Source organism: Phyllostomus discolor, chromosome 4, assembly GCF_004126475.2.
Source record: "Phyllostomus discolor isolate MPI-MPIP mPhyDis1 chromosome 4, mPhyDis1.pri.v3, whole genome shotgun sequence".
Taxonomy (NCBI): domain Eukaryota; kingdom Metazoa; phylum Chordata; class Mammalia; order Chiroptera; family Phyllostomidae; genus Phyllostomus; species Phyllostomus discolor.
This window is the reverse complement of record NC_040906.2, coordinates 129614037-129633930: the sequence shown is the minus strand read 5'-3', so window position 1 is coordinate 129633930 and position 19894 is coordinate 129614037. Positions and strand designations below refer to the sequence as shown.

The following is a 19894-nucleotide window of genomic DNA, read 5'->3' as shown; positions in this document are numbered from 1 at the left end:
AATCCTTAACATAAATTGAATATATAAAAAACAAACTGAGCAAACAAGCAGAGCAGAAACAGAATCATAGATATGGAGACCATTTGGAGAGTTATCAGTTGGGAGGGGAGATGGGAGAATGGAGGAAAAGATGCAGGGAATAAGAAGTGCAAATTGATAAGTACAAATAGATAAGGGGAAATTAAGAACAGTATAGGAATGGAGTAACAAAATAACGTATATGAACAACCCATGGACATGAACTAAGGGGAGCATTGCTGGAGGGAATAGGGATACCAGGTGGAGGGGGGCAAAGGGGAAAATTGGAACAACTATAATAGCATAACCAATAAGTGTATTTTTAAAAAATTAAAAAAGGAAACACAGAATAGGAAAAGTATTTTCAAATTACTTGTCTGATAAGCAACTTGTATGTAAGAATGTAAAGAACCTTTAAAGCCCAGTAATAAAAGACAATCCAGTTAAAAATGGGCAAAAGATTTGAATAGACATTTCTCTACACAATATATGAAAATTACTAGTAATCAAATTAAAAGATGCTCGGTGTTATTAGTCATTAAAAATGCAAATCAAATCCATAATCAGATATAACTTTACATAACTAGGATGGCTAAAATAAGGATGACAATAATAAGTGTGAATGAAGATGTGGGTATATTGGAACTATGATATATTGGTGGTAGGATGTACAGTAACTTTTGAAAGCACTGTGGTGGTTCTTCAAAATGTTAAGCATATAGCTATTCTGTGACTGAGTAATTCCACTTCTAGAATTTTATCCAAGAGAACTGGAAATGTATGTATACAGAAACTTATACACAGATGTTTAAAACAATCTTATCTATTTTATCAAAAAAGTAGAAACAACCCAAATGCCCACCAAATAATGAATGGATAAACAAGATGAGATATATCCATATAATGGTATATTATTTGGCCATAAAAAGGAATAAAGTACTGGTACATGCTGCAGCACAAATAAACCTTAAACATGCTAAGTAAAAGAATCCAGGCACAACAGACTGCATATTGTGTAATTCCAGCTATATAGAGTTCAGAATAGGCAAGTCTGTAGGTATAAAAATTAGATTAGTGTTGCCATAGACTACAGTAAAGGGAGTTAATATTTTCAGTGAAGAGATGTTTTAAAATTAGATAGTGATGATGGTTGCAAAGCTCTGTTAATATGTTTTTTTTAAATACTGAATTGTAACTTTAAAAGGGCTCATTTTGTGATGTGTGGATTATATCTCAATGAAACTCTTGTTTTAAAAATATGCACACATAAACACACACACACACACACACACACACACACATCCTCCCAAAAATGCAATTCAAGGAATCCTGTCTAACTTACCTATCTTGTCATGGAAATAAAAATAACTTTTTTTTGTAACAGATTGTTTGGATTCTGGAATATCTCATGTTTTACTACCATTGAGACTCAGGAATAAAGATAAAAAGTTTGAATGATCTGAACAGTCCCATTAAATCTGTGAACAACTAACATAAATAAATGCTATAGACAAAAGTGCCTGAGGTTGTCTCTCATCCTTTTGGCTCTAAGTATAGTTCTAATTAGTCTCCCGTTTAGGACTATTTATGAGATGGGCATTTTCTCCTACATGTACTAGAAGAATAATATTAACAGCAACAATAGTTTATCAAGTGGTATTCTATGCAATTTATTTATTATTACATTAACCCCCCAAGAGAAAAATATGAAGTAGATAATGCTATCTTCATTTGATTAATGAGGACATAGGGCAGAGAGTGGTTAAATAACCCCTCTTATAAGTTTAGAAACCACACTCTTAATGCTTATAATATAGAATCCAAGCTGTAGGAAAATGAAAGTTAAAACAGGAAAAGAGATAGTGTCACAAAAAGGGAAAACAGCTCAAAGCAAGTTAATGTCAAATATACTGTAGCGGTATAAACTCTATTGAACCTGTCTACTCCTATAGAGATCACATTCTATTTTTGCATTATAGAGTTAGGCTTAACTCATACCAGAATTGGAGGGGCTCTTCAAATTCATTGAGGAAAATAATGCTCCTTTACAGATAATGAAATTTAGAAGTAAAAGTGCAGACAGGACTTGCACAGGTCAAGTAATAAGGTAGTGGTACATCATGTAATTCCTAGTTTATGGTTATGTATATTTGATAATATTAGTATATTTTAGCTGCCTATGTTCAGCATAGGAATAGTAAAGGAAATAAAGTTCATGTTCTAAGAAGTTGTCAACATTAATAACACATGACCAAGAAGTTAGAAACTTTTCAACACTTGTGTATGTCTTTTACCTTAAAAAATGGAAAATGTCTGTCTGACAATGTGGGAAGGGGAGTACAAAACAACTGATGAAGGGGAAAGAATATAACAAAAGTTTTACCTTATTGGGTTCCTCTTAAGTGGGTGGTACATTTGTATCTTTATTTAGGAGAGAGGGATCTCAAGATCCAAATTTCCAAGTCCACAGTTAGTCACCTGTTCCCCCTGCATGTTCCTGAGTGAGGGATGAAGACAGATTGTGTCCTTGAACTTGCCTAGCACAATATACTTTCTAGTTTATCATATAATAAGCTATGCCATGTGAGACCTATGGACCCTTTTTGCCCCCCAAGCCTAACTTGAGATTAAATTTAGACTGAGTGGCAACCAGACACTGGCCCCTTCCCCATTAGAGCCAGGGCTTGAATTCATTAAGGATTTATGCTTCGTTGGTGAAGAGAGGTAGAGGAACACTGATTCAAAGGATGAAACATATCTCTACATCTAAAAAAGACCAACCAAAGGTAAGCGCTTAGTATGTATTTTTTTCCATGACCACATCATGGTGGTGTCAACTGATGGCTGTGGCATCAATGCAACATGAAGAGTAATCTGCAATTTTGGATGTGGTACAAACAGCTCAATTGTAATACAGCATGGCTGTGAGCTGAATGGTGTTACAGCTCAATTATGAAGCTGCATGGCAGCACGTCTGCTAGGAGACCCTGGAGGGGAGTGGCCCTGGGGCAAGGTGGCCCTGGGGCCAGGTTCCTCTCCACCTGGTAGCTCTGCTCTATTCTGTTCTGCTCTGCCTGTTCTCTGCTCTGGATCGGTGAGACATCTTTGGTGTTCAGCTCAGCTCCAGCTGAAGAGACACAGTCTTTAGTCTTCAGTCTTTGGTGGAAAGGGAAAATGTGTTCTCTTAGCCAGAGGGGAGTGTATTTACACAGATGGAAATCCCCATCCCTAGTCCCTGATTGGTTTGTTCTCATGCAAATGGGGGCTCAGAATCCTTGAAGTTTGATCAGTTCAAAAGATACTGTCCTGAATGATCAGAATGGAGCTGCTGTGATTGGGCGATGAAGATGTTAGTGTGGATATAGCTGCACAGTTTTGATTGGGCAGGGAAAGCCTTAGTCTTATTTGTTGAAATAGGATTCCAGCATCTCTCTTATGAGAGCTTGCTCAGATGGCAGAAACACTGTAGGAAAGTAATTCAGTGCAGGAGGCAGGCAGCTTAGCATAAGCTTCTCCCTGAAGTGTGGCATGGGTGAGAGGACCCTGTGTAGAAATGGATGCTAGGCTGTTTTCTTGGTGTTGTTACTGTTTTTTTTTTTTTTTGTTCTTGTTGTTTCTTTTTAATTAGAGCCCAGTTAGCCACCAGGAGCCCTTTTTAGTAGACATATTCTTTGTCATGGTCCAAACTGGCTAGAAGCCCATTCATAAGTTGAGGCCCAGTCTATTTTATCACATTATTTGCATGGAAATACCTGAAAAGAGGAATAGGGAGGTGAAATGAAAAGTTGAATGGATGAAACAGGCTAGAAACATCATCTTTAACTCTCATGGAATATTTGTTTTCTAATACGGCCCCTGATTGTTTGACCTTGATTCATTGTAGGAGCTTTCCAGGGTTGATTAAAGATGATTAGGGTAAAGGGAAAAGGTTAACAAAGCTTAGAAATCACCACAAACACAAAGCTCATAAATGATATTGTAATTTTCAAAACAACCCAAAAAGATAGAAGGACATATTTGTACACATATACATGGAATCTCTTTAGTCCTATATATATATTATTGTCATACTTGGATATTCTTTGCATATCAGCAAAAACACTGATGCTAAGGAAGGTGGGGTTCCACTTTATATTTATGCCATTTGTAAATACTAAAAATATAGATAATAACTTCTCAAATTAGCTTTGATGTTTAGCTTATCAAAATATACAGACAAGAAATTAGGAATGATATGAACACATTAAGGACTATTTCATGTGATACTTGCAATTATTGGTTACTAAATAATGAACAATTGAAGATAATGTGTTACTTATTTTTCTTCTTCCTCCCAATGACTTATACACAGTGACACTCTCCACAACATTTGCTGAGTGAAAGAAAGGCTTGAATGAGGAAGGAGAGCCCTGGAGCATTATGAATGTGAAGCAAGTCATATTCAGTTCTATTTAAATACCTTCTGCTATTGACATATTAGGGATTGTTATCTCCAATGAATAATAGCTCACCTTTATTCAATTCCAGAGAATTGATTTTTAAACACAAGAAATGCCTAATGCAATTAGGCTTTTGAACATCTTGAAAATAAATTAATACAAATTCAAGCACATCTATGTGTAGTATTCCTGTAAAATTAGTCTAAATGGGGAACAAATGCTGATTTAGATAATTATCACAGTAAAAGTAGGCTCAGAAAAGGTCTTTTAATTTGAACCTCGCCTATGAAGCTTGAGCTGCTACTGATTTTCAATTTTGTTTTCTTTTCATTAAGATATCTCAAGGTATCTTTGACAAAAGTGTAATGTCTCATTTTTCCCATAAATGTAGGACACGTTCTATTCTTGCTCTGGAAATAAATATAGTTGAATATGAATATGATAAAATCAGAAATAAATTAGAAATGACTATACTCTGCTCATGTTTAACATTAGTAATTCATTTTTTTAAAGATTTTATTTATTTATTTTTAGAGAGGGAAGGGAGGAAGATAGAGAAAGAGAGAGACAAACATCAATGTGCAGTTGCTGGGGGTTATGGCCTGCAACCCAGGCATGTGCCCTGGCTGGAAATCGAACCTGGGACACTTTGGTTCCCAGCCCGCGCTCAATCCACTGAGCTACGCCAGCCAGGGCAGTAATTTATTTTTGAAAATCAACTATATTGAATAAAAATGTTGAGAGCTTACTTTTCACCATTTTTACATGAAAAAATTAGATTGTATTACACATGTCAAGTCAAAAGCTTAAACTAATTTCCTAAAATCACAGTTAAACAGCAACATATAAGTAATAAAATTTATTTGGTTGCAAAATGCTAAAAAATAATCACTAATGACCACTGAACAATTAGGCCATTAAAAATAAAGTTGCTTTGAATGCTTACTGCCTCCTTTAGAGGTCACTCTCATTTCCTTTAGGCTTTTCAAAACATGTACATGATATTAAAACCACTCCAGATTATAAAAATGTAGTATTGCCTTTTGTGAAAATAAATATGAATTTTAAAACATGATATTGTGTCTTATGGAAATAAGTATGTTTTCCCATGTAAACAATCTAAAAACCATTGTATTGAAAGTCACATATATTCTATGAAGTTATTATTATTAAAAATCAGGAGACAGTCTTTTAGAAACACTTCTTTAGACACACAATCTGATGAATAGACCTGATGTAAGATTATACTTATAAGTTGTCCATTGTAATGGAGTAAAAACATAATAAATGTGATGTGGTCTCTGACCGCAAGGAAGTCACAGTTTAATGGAAAACACTTGTAAATGGCATATTACAAGGTGATGAAAGTACTGTATTTTAAAAGTACAGAATGCTAGGGGAGCCTTGGTATGGAGTAATCATGCAAGTGAGCTGGGCCTATGTTAAAGAGTAGTCCTTCATTGGTCAGAGGAAGGAGAAAAGGTCATAAGCATAAGCCTGAGGCCTTTGAAAGCATATGGTTTGCTTAGGGCATGTGTGAGGATAGAATGCAGTATTTTCCTCAAGATGTCAAGAAATAAATTAGAATGTGGCAAGAGACAATAAAGAAATGGTTTATTAATTTTTAGTGGTAAGAAAAATACTAAGAATTTCTAAATAAAATCTTAAAAAATTTTAAAAACCTGGATGGCGTAGCTCAGTGGATTAAGCACGGGCTGCAAACCAAAGCATCGCAGGTTCGATTCTCAGTCAGGGCACATGCCTGGGTTGCAGGTCACAGCCCCCAGCAGCCGCACATTTATGTTTCTCTCTCTCTCTCTTTCTCCCTCCCTTCCCTCTCTAAAAATAAATAAAATCTTTAAAAAAATTAAAAAACAAAACAAAAGAATTTCACCTTCAGGCAATGAGAAGCAGGTATCAGAGTAGTGACATTCTTTCATTCAACAAAGAAAATCTGAATACTCAGTATGTATATATATATATATATATATATATATAGCCAGGGAATAAACCAAATACAAACAGCACATTCCAGTAGCAGAGGAAAATGTGTAGTGCTTAAATCTGTGTTTTACAAAGACAGCTTGAATGTGAAAGATAAGTTATATGTGGGTCTTCAGGCTAAATATTTGAAAGCTTCCTGCCATAGGAGAAAATGATGGCAAAGGGAGGGAGTAGTGGCAGAACACCTGGGCTGGAAAAGCTGGATTTGAGAGGAGCTTCAGAGGTAGAATCAATAGAACTTGAAGACGACTGCAGGTAGAGTGGTGAGGACCAGGGAGTACTAATGTTTAAATGGTTAAGATTTGTGTTCTTGTTTTTGGGTGACTAGGAACATTGTGGAAAGGAATACAGGGAGAAGATAGGCTTTAGAGTTAAGGTGAATTCACTGTGAGGGGTATGAGTTTCATGTATCTTGTAGATTTTAGAGTGTATATGCAAGAGTTCAGATGAAGAGTTCAGATTCAAACTCAGGAAGGAAGTTTGGGTTTGATGTTGAAAAGATGAAAGCTGGCACATGTGGATTGTGCGAGTGGATGGAGTACACTGACAGTGTAGCTCAGGTTACCTCAAAGAAAGTGACTTAGGTCCTAGGTTAAAAAGAAAGGGGGAAATGTTTAAAGGAGCTTCAGTACAGGTAGGCCTCAAGGAGGTGAGCACAGGGTTTAGGAAGGCAGTGAACCAAAGTAGCTGCAGGGGGAAGCTTCATACTCCACATATTTATACCCATCCTCTCCACCTATTCGTTCATCATTCTGCTCCAACTAGTGACTGAAATCATTCTTAGATCACCAGCACCTTCATCTTGCCAAATCCAATGGTCAAAATTCATTTTTTATTTATTACTAAACTCATTAGGATAAGTCAGTTGATTTTTTAAAATTATTCTTAAGATACTTTCTGCATTTGAATTTTATCGCCTATGTTCTTCAGGTTGTGTTCCCTGTCACTGGTTACCCCTTCTTATTTAATTAGTCAAATCCTCCTTCTCTTCCCTTCTTCTGTTCACTGGGCCTATTCTGGATATTAGGTCTATGCTTCATGACAAATGGTTGTTATTTCTGAAATATTTACCAATTCATTCTGGACTTAGAAATGCTGGAATCCTACTATATTATAGTATACTGATCTTTGAAATTTCATGTATCAGATCTAGAAAGGAAGATTGTTTAAAATTGTTAAAATTTGTTTTATTATGTCATACTCTTTCATTCTATTAAAATAATCATTAAATGTTTGATTCTGTATTCAAATACTATGAGTACAAAACATTTTTTACTTAGAAACTAGAAGGTGAACAATAAGTTATTACCTTTGATCAGTTATATTATGTAAATATAAGTTGTTCATGCTCCATTTAAAATAAAGAGTTCTAATACTGGGCAGTTGAACATCACTTGTATTTCAAAGCAGGAAAAAATGGGGGAATATCTGTAGTAGTGTGAACAATAAAAGAAAAGTCGTGTAGTCCACTTGGTGGGTTGTTTGAAAGTTGCGTGCGTGTGTTTGTGTGGGCATATAGTCAAGAATAAAAGGTTTTCATTTGCAAAAAAAATCTCTTCTGAAATGGTCATAAATAAAAAGAAATTTTTACAACTTTGTATTGATTTTTGGTTTTAGATAAACATAAATTTCAAAACAACTCAAATCAGGTATCATTTCCTGTTCTATTTTTATTGTTGTTCAACTACAGTTGTCCCCATTTTCCCCCCACCATTCTCCCCACCCCACCCCCCTTTGGCTTTGTCCATGGATCCTTTATATGTTCCTTGATGACCCTTCCCCTTCTTTCCCTCATTTCTCTTCAGATCATATAAATCTTTCATCGTTGTTATTTTTAAAGGTCATTTATGTTTTATTGACAATAACTTGTCTTCTTCCTGGATTAATTCCATGTTCTTTGCTTCAATACATTTCACAGTTATACCTTGCAAGTAAATGTACTTTTCTCTTATATTACATTAAAATTATTTTCAAAGTCTATTTGGTTATTAAATATATCTTGACTTTAAAAATTTTTCATAGCTAGTTGAACATAATATGGTTGTCCATATTTTAAGTTTGTCCCCACTTTTTAAAATTTTAGAATTATTGGTACCTGGAAGTACATGTATTTTACTCTCCATGAAGAAATAAACATAACTTTGTAGTTTGTTTGACTAAGAATATATTTAGTATTATTTAGTGTATAGTTCTACAAGTTTGGTTTTATGATTTCATGGTTAAATAAATAAGTGTACATAGAGGTGATATTGTGCCACCAGGGAAAATGCTAACTGAAAATAACAGAAAAATAACTGAAAAAAACAAAAAAAATAGAATAAATGAGCAACAATTAATTGCAAAACTAAAAAACATGATCAAATGAATGTTCTAAACATTCACTCACACTCATGCCCAGAACCACACAGAGGATCAACCTCATTGTTAGGACAACTTACCTAGAAGCTATCTGTTCTTCTCTTCTTCCCCCTTCACTTCCTGTCCACAGTTGGGGTAGGATGTCTTACCTTCAAGGTTTATTCTCAGTCTGGTTACTGGTGACCCTTCAACCGCAGTCATATAACCAAGTTCTCCTCATTATTCTCTCACTTCAACTATTGCTGTTACACATCTAATCCTTTACACATGAAGTAGACTCTAATTCAGTAGTACTTATTGAATTACTGAAAGAATAAAGTCGTTACTCTTATTGACTAGCATAATAGAATAACTGACATACATCATATAGCCCCTGGATCATGCAAATAAGTATTTCAGAATGATTCTTTAAAATATGTAAATTTTATTTTAAGGTAATTATGTTAAAAACCCTATTTTCCCATGGATCTTGATAATTGTTATTTTTTTATGTTTGTGTATATATAAATATAATTCATCTATATTTAAAAATATGAGCCTTTTTATTTGCCAATTGCAAAAATAAATGTAAGCATAATAAAATAACATTAATATATAGATATAGCCTAATATTTCAATTTTATAGCTATTAATGATTCTAAATCTTAAGCCAACTGTATTCTGGAAGTCAGAAAAATACTAGGTAGAAGTGTGTGGGAGGCCACTGCTACTCAACCCACCTAATTTAGGAAATATGAATTATGATTGCAGAGAAAACCACTTGTATTAGGAAAGTAACTTGAATATGAAGGTATAAGTTCATGTATTTGAATAAGATCTCTTTCACTGAAATTGTACTCATTTTTAGAATGAGTTTAATGCAAACTATAATTTATGCTTGGAGTTAGGGGATATACTGAACAAACAGGGCAGATATAGGTATAAATATTTGACATTATTTAACTCAGATTTTATCTGAGGTTATAGAGTATATAATCTACAAATATATAGCAGATATAGGGATAAATCTTGTATTCAAATCAAATCCCTTTCACTGAAATTTTACTTATAATTTTTAGAATTAGTTTAACCCAAACTTTAAACTACTTGACACTAATTTATGCTTTAGGTAATAGAATATACTAAATTACAAATATAGGGCAAATATTTAAATTATTTTTTTGAAATTATTAGCAGAATAAAGAGCCATTCTTGGTATATAAAAATTATATAGTTTGATTCTTCAGTCCAGCCAATTGCATTCCTATTTCTCTGTAATGCTTTCTTAACCTGGGGTTGTTTCTGGCTCCCTCTGCAGTGGCATACTGCCTTATGACTCTAGTTCAAAAGTTACTTGGTCCTTATAAGTTTAATATTTTAATACTGAGAATAATAATAAAAAATGATGGTTTTTCCATTTTTCTAAGCACCTTGCTTATATGAACTTATTTAACCATTACAACAAACCAAAAGTTCTTTTCCTAATTTCCGGTTGTGAAAATGAGGCAGGCATATACTGCTTATCTTCTACAGCCTGGATTTTTACCATGGTCTGCAACCAATTATCTTGTCCCAGTTACTTCTAGCCTATTGAATCTAGTAGTATTATTTGCACCTCTCTATCTCAAAATCAATCTCTCTCAGTCTGTCTCTTTCTCCCTCCAATCTCTTATTTTCCTCTCATCCTCGCTCTCCTTTGATCTGAACATTCACTAATCATATATCTCAGTTCATGTTCTAGTATCATATGATTCTTTTATGAAACAGTTTTCCTAATTATAGTTTTCAATGTTGTTTCAGTTTTATTGTTTTAGTTTTCATATTCTGAGAACTCTGGTTATGCATGCCTTAGTTCATTTTCACCTGTTTTCTAAATTTTTTCTCAAAACTTTTTAACTATCTGATTTTATAATAGTTCTCAATTCTTTCTTCTGTTTCTATTTCTGTTCTGTTGTATGTTTAGTCTTGATTTACTTTTAGTTCTGCATTTATGAACTAAATTCTGTTTCATTCTTGTACTCTGACAGCTCTGTTTATATGCTCCTCTAATTTAATTGCTTTTTATACAACTCTTTTCTATTTCTGACATATAGTCTGTTATTGCTTTTATAGTTTCATTGCTTTATTTTCCTTCATTTTAATATTATATTTAGTGACTTTCTGCTTTGTTATCATATGTTTCTCGTCTGCTTTCATTTTCTACCAATATGTTAACATTACTTAGTTCATTTTTCTTTTTTTGTTTTCTTGTAGTTTACTTGTATGAGGTTTAACACAATCTGTTTCTCTGGTTAATATTTAAATGAGGAAGTTTTTCCTGTTCTTTTGGGAGGTTTCTATCAGGATATTTCATTCATCTAGGGTTGTATCCTTTCTTCATGCTCTGTGAGTTTTCTTAAGATAGTTGTTTTTTTTTTTTTGGTCCTCCTCAGGTAGGGACTTTATCTTTAAAGAAGGAAATATTTGTTGTTTTCTCTTGTTTCTAAGATCCTGGTATGCTTGTGCTACCTAAGTACCTACAGTTTTTTTGTCATACAGTATATGGTTTCCAGATATCAGGTTTTTTTAATCTTTTATTATCCTAGGTGCTCTGTCTTATTTCTATGATAATTAGTTGAGATTCAAAAACAAAGCCACTGGAGGAAAATGGAAGTTATACAAACACTTCGGCTCTGTTTGTGGGAGTGTGCCTCATATATTTTGTAGAACAAAATAACAGACAGAATTTTTTCAAATTAAGTATATCCTCTTTTATATACATATTCCAATGAAAGTCTCACACACTTCTTTTTTTCCTTTATATTGAATCTATTTGGGTGATACTGGTTAACAAAATTATACAGGTTTCAGGTGAACAATTCCATAACACACCATCTGTATACTGTATTGTGTGTTCACCACCCCATGTCAAGTCTCCATCCATCACCATTTATCCCCCTTACACCTTCCCCTACCACCACTCTGCCACCACTATCTCCAGCAGTCCCACTCTGTTGTCTGTGTCCATGAGTTTCTTCTTTTTCTTTCATTTATTTGCTCAGTTCCTTCACCACCCCGCTGCCCACCCAGCCTGTCCCCCTGCCAGCCTGTCCCCCTGTCCCCCTTTTCTCTATCTTAGAGTCCATCACTATTGTGTTCGTAAGTTTATTTTATTCATTAGGTTCCACGTATGCGTTAGATCATATGACATTTGTCTTTTTCTTACTGGCTTATTTCACTTAGCACAGTGCTCTCCAGATCCATGCTCACAAACCTTTTTCATTTCAAGATGGATTCCGAGAGTAAAAAAATGTTATTGGTTTATATTCAACCTTTTGCCCAACAAGAGGGAATATAGCCCTTTTCATGTAATATTCACAAGTCCTGACCAAAAATTTATAGTCATTTGGAAAATAATTTGGAGATTCTTTAAAAAATAAAAAATGTAATTACCATATGACCCAGCAATCCTGCATCTGTGTATATATCCAAATAATTTAAAACAGGATCTTGAAGAGATACATGCATACCCACATTCAATGATACATTATTCACAATAGCCAAGAAGTGGAAACAACCCAAATGTTCAATGACAGATGAATGGATAAAGAAAAGGTGGTATATACTTGCAATGGAACATTATACAGATTTTTAGAAGGAGAAAATACTATCATATGCTACAACATGGATGAACTTCAAGGACATTATGCTAAGTCAAATAAGTCAGTCACAAAAGAACAAATACTGTTATATTTCACTCATATGAAGTATCTAAAGGGGTTAAAATTGTAGGAACAGAAAGTAAAAAAGGCGGTTACTAAGGCCTGGGGGACAGAGAAGGAAAATGAGTTTTTAATGGCTCTAGAATTTCACTTTTGGAAGATCCAAAAGTTCTAGCAATTTGTTGTACAAAAACATGAATATACTTAACACTACTGAACCATATACTTAAAATGATTAAGATGATAAATAACACTATGTGTTTTTACCACAACAAAATTGCCTTCTTACATAGCTTCCATCAGACTTAAACCTGTGGTGCAGATGGTGCAAGGGCAATGGCCTGCATGACCAAAGGTTGCCTCTGTTGTAATTTCCACATAATCCTAGTACTGTGGTGGTAACCATTAAAAACGTCAGTAAATGTGAACGTAAATTGTTGAATGAATGTATACATTCACCTACCGATGGTGAAAGGGGAACAGGAAATTCTAAAATTCATGAGGGCCTCTGTATCTTACTGTTAAAAGTACCTGTCTAGTAAAATCTCTGTAGTTTAACATTTTTTTCCAAAAAAAACCCATCCTGCCTTAATATATTGAATATTTTTCCCAATAATATAGCAGCCAAATTTAAAAAGACTATTAAAGTATAAAAAATGCTTTATCACTTCTACATGAAACTATTCAGTTATTGCTGGATGATAATGGGTGCCTTTCGATTTTAACAGATATCCATATTGTCTAAATGTTTCACAAGGAGTGTGCATTAATTATGAGATGATAAAAGAATGACTTTACAGTAAACATTTAAAAAATGAAGATACTGTATATGCCATTTTCCCCGATTTTAGCACTAGGCAAGTATATACTGTTCTGTCACTGTGTCATTAACAAATGCAATTACTGAGCGCTTAGTCACGTAGATATGTAAAGGAAGACAAGGTAACTCCCTGAAAGTATTAGAAGGGCAAAAGAAACATCAAAAATTTTTAAATGCAAGTGTAGAAATGAACAGAAAGAGCAGTGAAAATGGTATTTCATTCAGCTCTATTTCATGGTGAAAAAGTTATTGGAATTAATCGTCAATGGATCAAATTGGAACCATCTAAAAATGCCTAAGGTTGTAGTTTTGTAGAGAACAAATAACATCAGACAAATTCAATTTATTTTTATGAAAGAGTGATAAGGTGAAACCAGACATTTAATAGATTAGGAATTGAGTGAGCTTCTTCAGTGTGTCCTATGTTACAATTACCTCAGCAAGCTAGGAAGTACGATATTATGTAGGTGCATGTACCCAAAGGGCAGTTATCACAAGTTTATTGTCAGTATCAGAGGATATAATGAATATTCTTTCTTTGTAGTTGTCAGAGTTGTATATGTAATGATTATAGGGTGGATTGAAAGTGTTAAATAGGCAGTGTTTTCTGGTTTAAAAAGACAGTCAAAGTCACTTGTAATTGCTCTGGAGTACAAAAGTAAGAGTCTGATGCCATCATAGGAAGTAGAAATTATAGACATATTACAAATAACCTTCTCAGACAGCTCAGTTTAAGATAATTGTCTTTAGGAAGATTATAGCATATAACTGAAAAAAGTGATTGTAAATGAATTATACAAACTGTGGCATTCATTCATACATTATCTGGTAAGCAATGTGATTTTCAGAAATTTTTTTTTTAAATTTTACATGGGCCAAAAGAATAATATGCCTTAAGATTACTTCCTCGAATGTTACGGGGATTTTATAACAGGAATATGTTTCGTGTCTAACACAACTAAAAAAATAATAAAATAAAAAACTGACACATTCATATCTTAAGAAGTGCTTTGAAATAGTACAGTTGGGGAAGAGCAAGGAGAAAATAAATATAGGTTATTTTATGATAATAATAGCTGGCCAATAAACATTAAAAAATAAGGGAACTGAATTTTCCAAGATTTCATCAAAACATCGATTTTACATAGTGAATTCCATGAAATGACTTTAGCTTCACACACAGCATTGTGTCTCTACCTTGTTAGACCAAGTCAGCATCATTATCTCAGCTAGACAAATACAAGGTGGTTTCCTTGTTTGCTTGCTCTCTGCTATGATTGGTTTTGCATATTATATCTGGTGTTATCTTCACAAGTAAAAATCAAATATGACTTCCTCCCTCCTGCACCAAAGCTACCCAGTGACTGCCCATTATATTCACAACAAAAAAGCAGAAAATGTCACTTGTCTACAGGTACTTACATGATCTGTCCCGTTAACCACCTCTCAAACTTTGAGCAAGTGAAGCTGTTTCTCCATCAGAATGTAAAGTTTGATTTCTCAATCAAGCTCTCATGAATTTACCTTTCTCACTTTTCAGGGTTCTGCTCAATTATTACTCCATAAATCTAAAGTAATAGCCCCACTCCTTTATTCAACTTTCCTTTATATTTTAGTGGCTTTATTGTATTTATTTTTACCTCCATACATAAATATGAGTGTATACATATCTTCAGTTTCTAATTGTTCATATTCCCTATCAGAACATAAATTTCATAAAAGAAGACATATTTTCTTGTTCTCTGTTCTACATACAATAATCATATTAGAGATTTGAAAGGCTTGGCAGAATAAATTAATTATAAAAAGAAAAATATATAAACAGTATACATTTGCTCAAAAATATCCATTTTGGGAATATTCTCATAGGTTAAAATTAGTAATTCCTCTTAAACATGCAGACAGATAATTTTATGTTGATGAATGTGAATGATAGCATTTACATATTTAATCCTTTATATAGCTTTTCTGTGACCCCCTTTTTAATTGCCTTTAAGTTTAGTTACAAAATATATAACATTCTATTAATCTTTACTACCTTAACTTAGGTAATAGGTGATTACTATTCTTAATTATTTTTTTAGTAATAATTCTGAATAAAAATAAAAAACATATAACCTTAAAGTACATTTCATTCTATTCATTGCTTCTAGGAATTATGTTTGATTAGATAATTTAATTTCACAATGCTTAGATATTTTAAATAGCAAAGGACATGATCTTCTTTATATGTTGTTTGAAGATATTAAAGTTAATTAAATGCATCATCTGTTTCAAAGAAGACAGTCACATCTTCAGTGACCACTTTTAATTTTAATTGACAGAGGTCGTCTTATATTAGTGGCAGCATTCATGTGGCTGTTAACGAGGTGTTTCAGTCCTTTATAAAGATTCTTCAAAATCTTAAGAAGAGAAGTAATAACAATCAGCATATTTACAGTCACTTTTCATTTCACTTATTTTTTTCTCATTATTTTTTTCAGAAATTGAAAAATTTCAAGGTTCTGATGGAAAAAAAGAAGATGAAGAAAAGAAATATCTTGATGTTATCAGCAACAAAAACATAAAGCTCTCAGAAAGGGTACTGATTCCTGTGAAACAGTATCCCAAGGTATGGCATTATATGCTTTGTCCTCATAGACTTCAGAAGAAAATGATAAAAATAAGACTATATATTTTATTCATTGATTTTAATGAAATAAATATTTAAAGTTTCATTATATAAAGTATGCACAAATATTTGCTACTGACATTGAGGGAGAAAACCTATTTTAAAGTATAGTGATGAGTGATTTTCAACTGAAGCTGATAACATTTTTGTTCTGTAAATGTGGGAAGCATAATTAGATATTTTAATCATTTTTTTACATGTAAATGTCTCAATATCTGTTCAAATATGCACACTCACTTGATTATGTTTTGGTTCATATTAAAACGTATATTCTTATAAAACAGAGTAGACTTTAGAATGATACTAAATATATAGTATGAGCCAACTTGTAGGGAATTATTATAACTAGGAAAGCAGTGTAGTTTTTCTTAGACCCCTGGATTATAACTATCAGGAGGTTACATAAAAATAATTATGATACCGGCCCTAGCCGGTGTGGCTCAGTGGATTGAGTGGCAGCCTGAGAAGCAAAGGGTCACTGGTTTGACTCATATTCAGGACTCATGTCTGGGTTGCGGCCCAGTCCCCAGTAGGGCAGTGTGCGAGAAGCAACTACACATTGATGTTTCCATCTCTTTCACCCTCTCTTCCCCTCTGTCTAAAAATAAAAATAAAAATATTTTTAAAAAATAAAAAAATAAAACTTAAAATTTATGTATCGTTCTCTTCAAAATACTTTTTTACTAGACATTTTATCACATGAGGGTTGTATCACCAAAATCAGGATTATAAAACAGCATGCAGTGGCATGATTTTGTCAGTTATATTTATAAATTCCAATGGGTGTAAAGAGAGGTTTTTATTTTTTTAATGTATTAAGCAGGCTAAAAATGGAAACTCAAATATTCACACTGGTAATATACTTTCAGAAGAGTGAATCTAAGCAAGGGACCATGTAATTATCTGAATAATAAAGATTACAGACATAAATACTGTAGTTTACCAATTGTCTTCTAATATGATAAATTTTAGTAAATATAATTAAGTAGAATGTTGTGTTTATAATTATTTCAAATAGGGATAAAACTGTTGCAGCCCACCAAACCATGAAATTTAACTTTTAAATAAAGTTTTGGACTTTTGTGGTTATTTTTTTTGGCTAGACATTATTGCAAGAAAGGTGCATTCTATAGATATAATTTTCACATTAAATTTTATTAGATTTACTTTACAATCACATTGCTGCAAATATTAAATTGGGAAGTCATAGAAACATACATGAAAATTTTTACATAGTAATGAAATATAGTAGAAATATTAGATATTAAGAAATGTGTTCCTTTTACTAAGGAACATGATTAATTACCCAATTATAGTCTAGAGTACAAGTTTCTTTCCTTCAATCATATGTTTAAATAGTATATAACTTGGTGCTGTTTCTCAGAATAACACTTGTTTATTCTCTGTACATGGGAAAGTCAGTGACAAACTCAATATCTGCTTCTCAGTAAAGTGCAGCTTTATGTCTTTGACCAAATTAGGTTGTCAGGTAGTGGAAGGCATTTCAAGTTCAGATGGCTCTTCAAGTGACAGTATGTGTGATTTTATGCCGAATAATACAATAGTCTATTTTGATTCATAATGATGAATATTGACACAATATTTTTCAATTTATTTTTATGCATTTATTTTTATCCTCACCCGAGGACATATTTTTCATTGCTTTTAGAAAGAAAGGAAAGGGGAAAGAAAGGGAGAAGGAGAGAAATATTGATGGGAGAGAGAAAAGTATCCACCGGTTGCCTCTTGTACATGCCCAGACCGGGAATCGTACATGCCAGGGAACAAACCTATAACCTTTTGGTCATGGGATGACATTCCAACCAACTGAGCCCCACTTGAGCCCAGGGCTCAATTTATTTTTTATTTAAGAATAGTTGGTTATATTAGTTTTAGGAATATAACATAGTGATTCAACATTTTTATACCTTACAATGAGTAAGGTATACATTACCACTAGTTCTAGAAGCCATCTGCCACTGCATAACCTCATGAAAATATTGACTATACACAGTATCTTGTGGCATTTAATTTTTGTGAGGTTTAATTTTCTAATTTATATGAAGATGATCAAACAACAAAACTGCCTATTCATATTGAAATAAACCATATCTCACTGGCAGATTGTTGTGTCTTTAGAGTTACAGAATGTTTAAGCTGGGACTAACCTTGGAAATCATAGAATACATAAAGCTTTCACTTTCCAGATGCAATAATGGGGAGATCATGAATTGCTCTAAGACATGTCTCTGATACAGATGAGGATACTTAGATTACTCTTATTTTAGATTCTTCAGTTTTTGTGAGCCATTATATTTTTAACTTGACTAATAATGCTTACTTATTTGTATTACATTTCCATGTAAAAATGGAAGAATGTGAAAATGATAGCTCCTAATAATGAATAGTTTTCCATAATGTGTTCAAATCACAGTTTATGCTTAGAAAAGTTACCATTTTTAATCGATAAATACAATGTCAAACCATTTTATTTTTAGAAGGATGCGCATTTCCACGTTAATCACCACACACAGGAGAACTTTCAGGGCTCTTGACAGAAGGAGAGTGCTAAGAAACAGGGCAGAGCTGCCTGTTAAGTTGTTTTTGTTTATTGTTATACTAAAACAATACAATTGTATTGTTACACTTAAATACAGTTACACTTAATATTGTTACACTTAATATTGTTACACTTAAATACTAATTAAATAATTAGTATACAATTAAAATAAATCTTTTGAAAACCATATTTTATTTCAAAACTGGTGATTCTCTCCTACTGAGTGGTTTTTGCCTGCTTCTCACAAAAATATCAATGGTGTTGAATTAAGTTATGATTGCGAAATTTGAACCGAAGTTGATACACATTTATGAACTGTGAAATATGTGGTGTGGTGTGATACTGTGAACTGCTGAGCAGAGCACAACAGTATTTATGGATTTGAAGTTTAATCTTTTATAATAAAAAGTGATTTATCCTTCAGGGGGCACATTGGGCAAAGACCTGCTTTCACAACTTCTCCCAGAGCCATCTCTCCCCTTGACGCCGGCTGTCTATGGGAGCTGGTAATTAATGTGGTGGGACACAGCCCTTTTCAACAAAGGGTGGTAAATAACTATGGGGATTCTTGAGGGAATGACCTTCTCCTGCCTTTACTACATGACCTTTTTGAATAGATTTTTTGTTTCAGTTCATCTCCAATTTCAAGTTAATTTGCTGTCAATTGAGTAATACACAGAATTGAAAGAAGTTTAAGGTTTAAAATTATGGACACTATAAGAATGGTCTTACATTAAGAACGATTTATGTAGCTCTGGTGCTTTATGGTTAATCATTTAATTTGGGGAAACTATGCTACATTATTAAATTATTTTCATAAACAGTTTTTCTTGCTTGATTTATTATTTGTGTTTTTAACAAGATTAGTAGAGAAATAGGCCTTGTCCATCTATTGCTTGCTTTTGAAAATGGTTTAGAATCAGAGCAATGATTATTTCATAGTCAAGTCTCCAAGGAGGTAGCATGTGTTCCATTATAATCATGCACAAAACTCACCATCCTTAGCATTAGCTCTTTTTCCCTAAATCCACACATAATGTATTTTATAGCCAGCACATATTTATTTTTAAAATGTTAATGTTGCTGACTGGGATGCCTGTTATAATCAAAATAATTTTACAGTCTTTATCCAGAAAGCAGTGCTCATAACTCATTGTTTTTGTCGGTAAAATTGTACATATAAATTTGGTCATGACATCTTATATCAAGTCATTTGTAGTGTTGACAATATGTGTATTGAGTTTAGTTGCTGTTTGAGGTCTCCAAAGATTGCGTTATGTTTTAGTGGTGATTATGATTCTGTGCCACGGTATTACATATGCAAAAGTAAAGGATAGAACCATA

At 33.2% G+C, this 19894-nt stretch overlaps 1 protein-coding gene across 1 annotated transcript in view; it reads left to right on the top strand.

The window, feature by feature from the left end:
* The window catches only part of KHDRBS2 (KH RNA binding domain containing, signal transduction associated 2), a 535898-nt gene that overhangs the window by 73229 nt on the left and 442775 nt on the right, over positions 1-19894 (top strand). The window contains exon 2 of the mRNA XM_028509700.2: positions 15803-15930. Coding sequence (XP_028365501.1) covers positions 15803-15930 — 128 coding nt within the window. The remainder of the gene's footprint in view (positions 1-15802; positions 15931-19894) is intronic.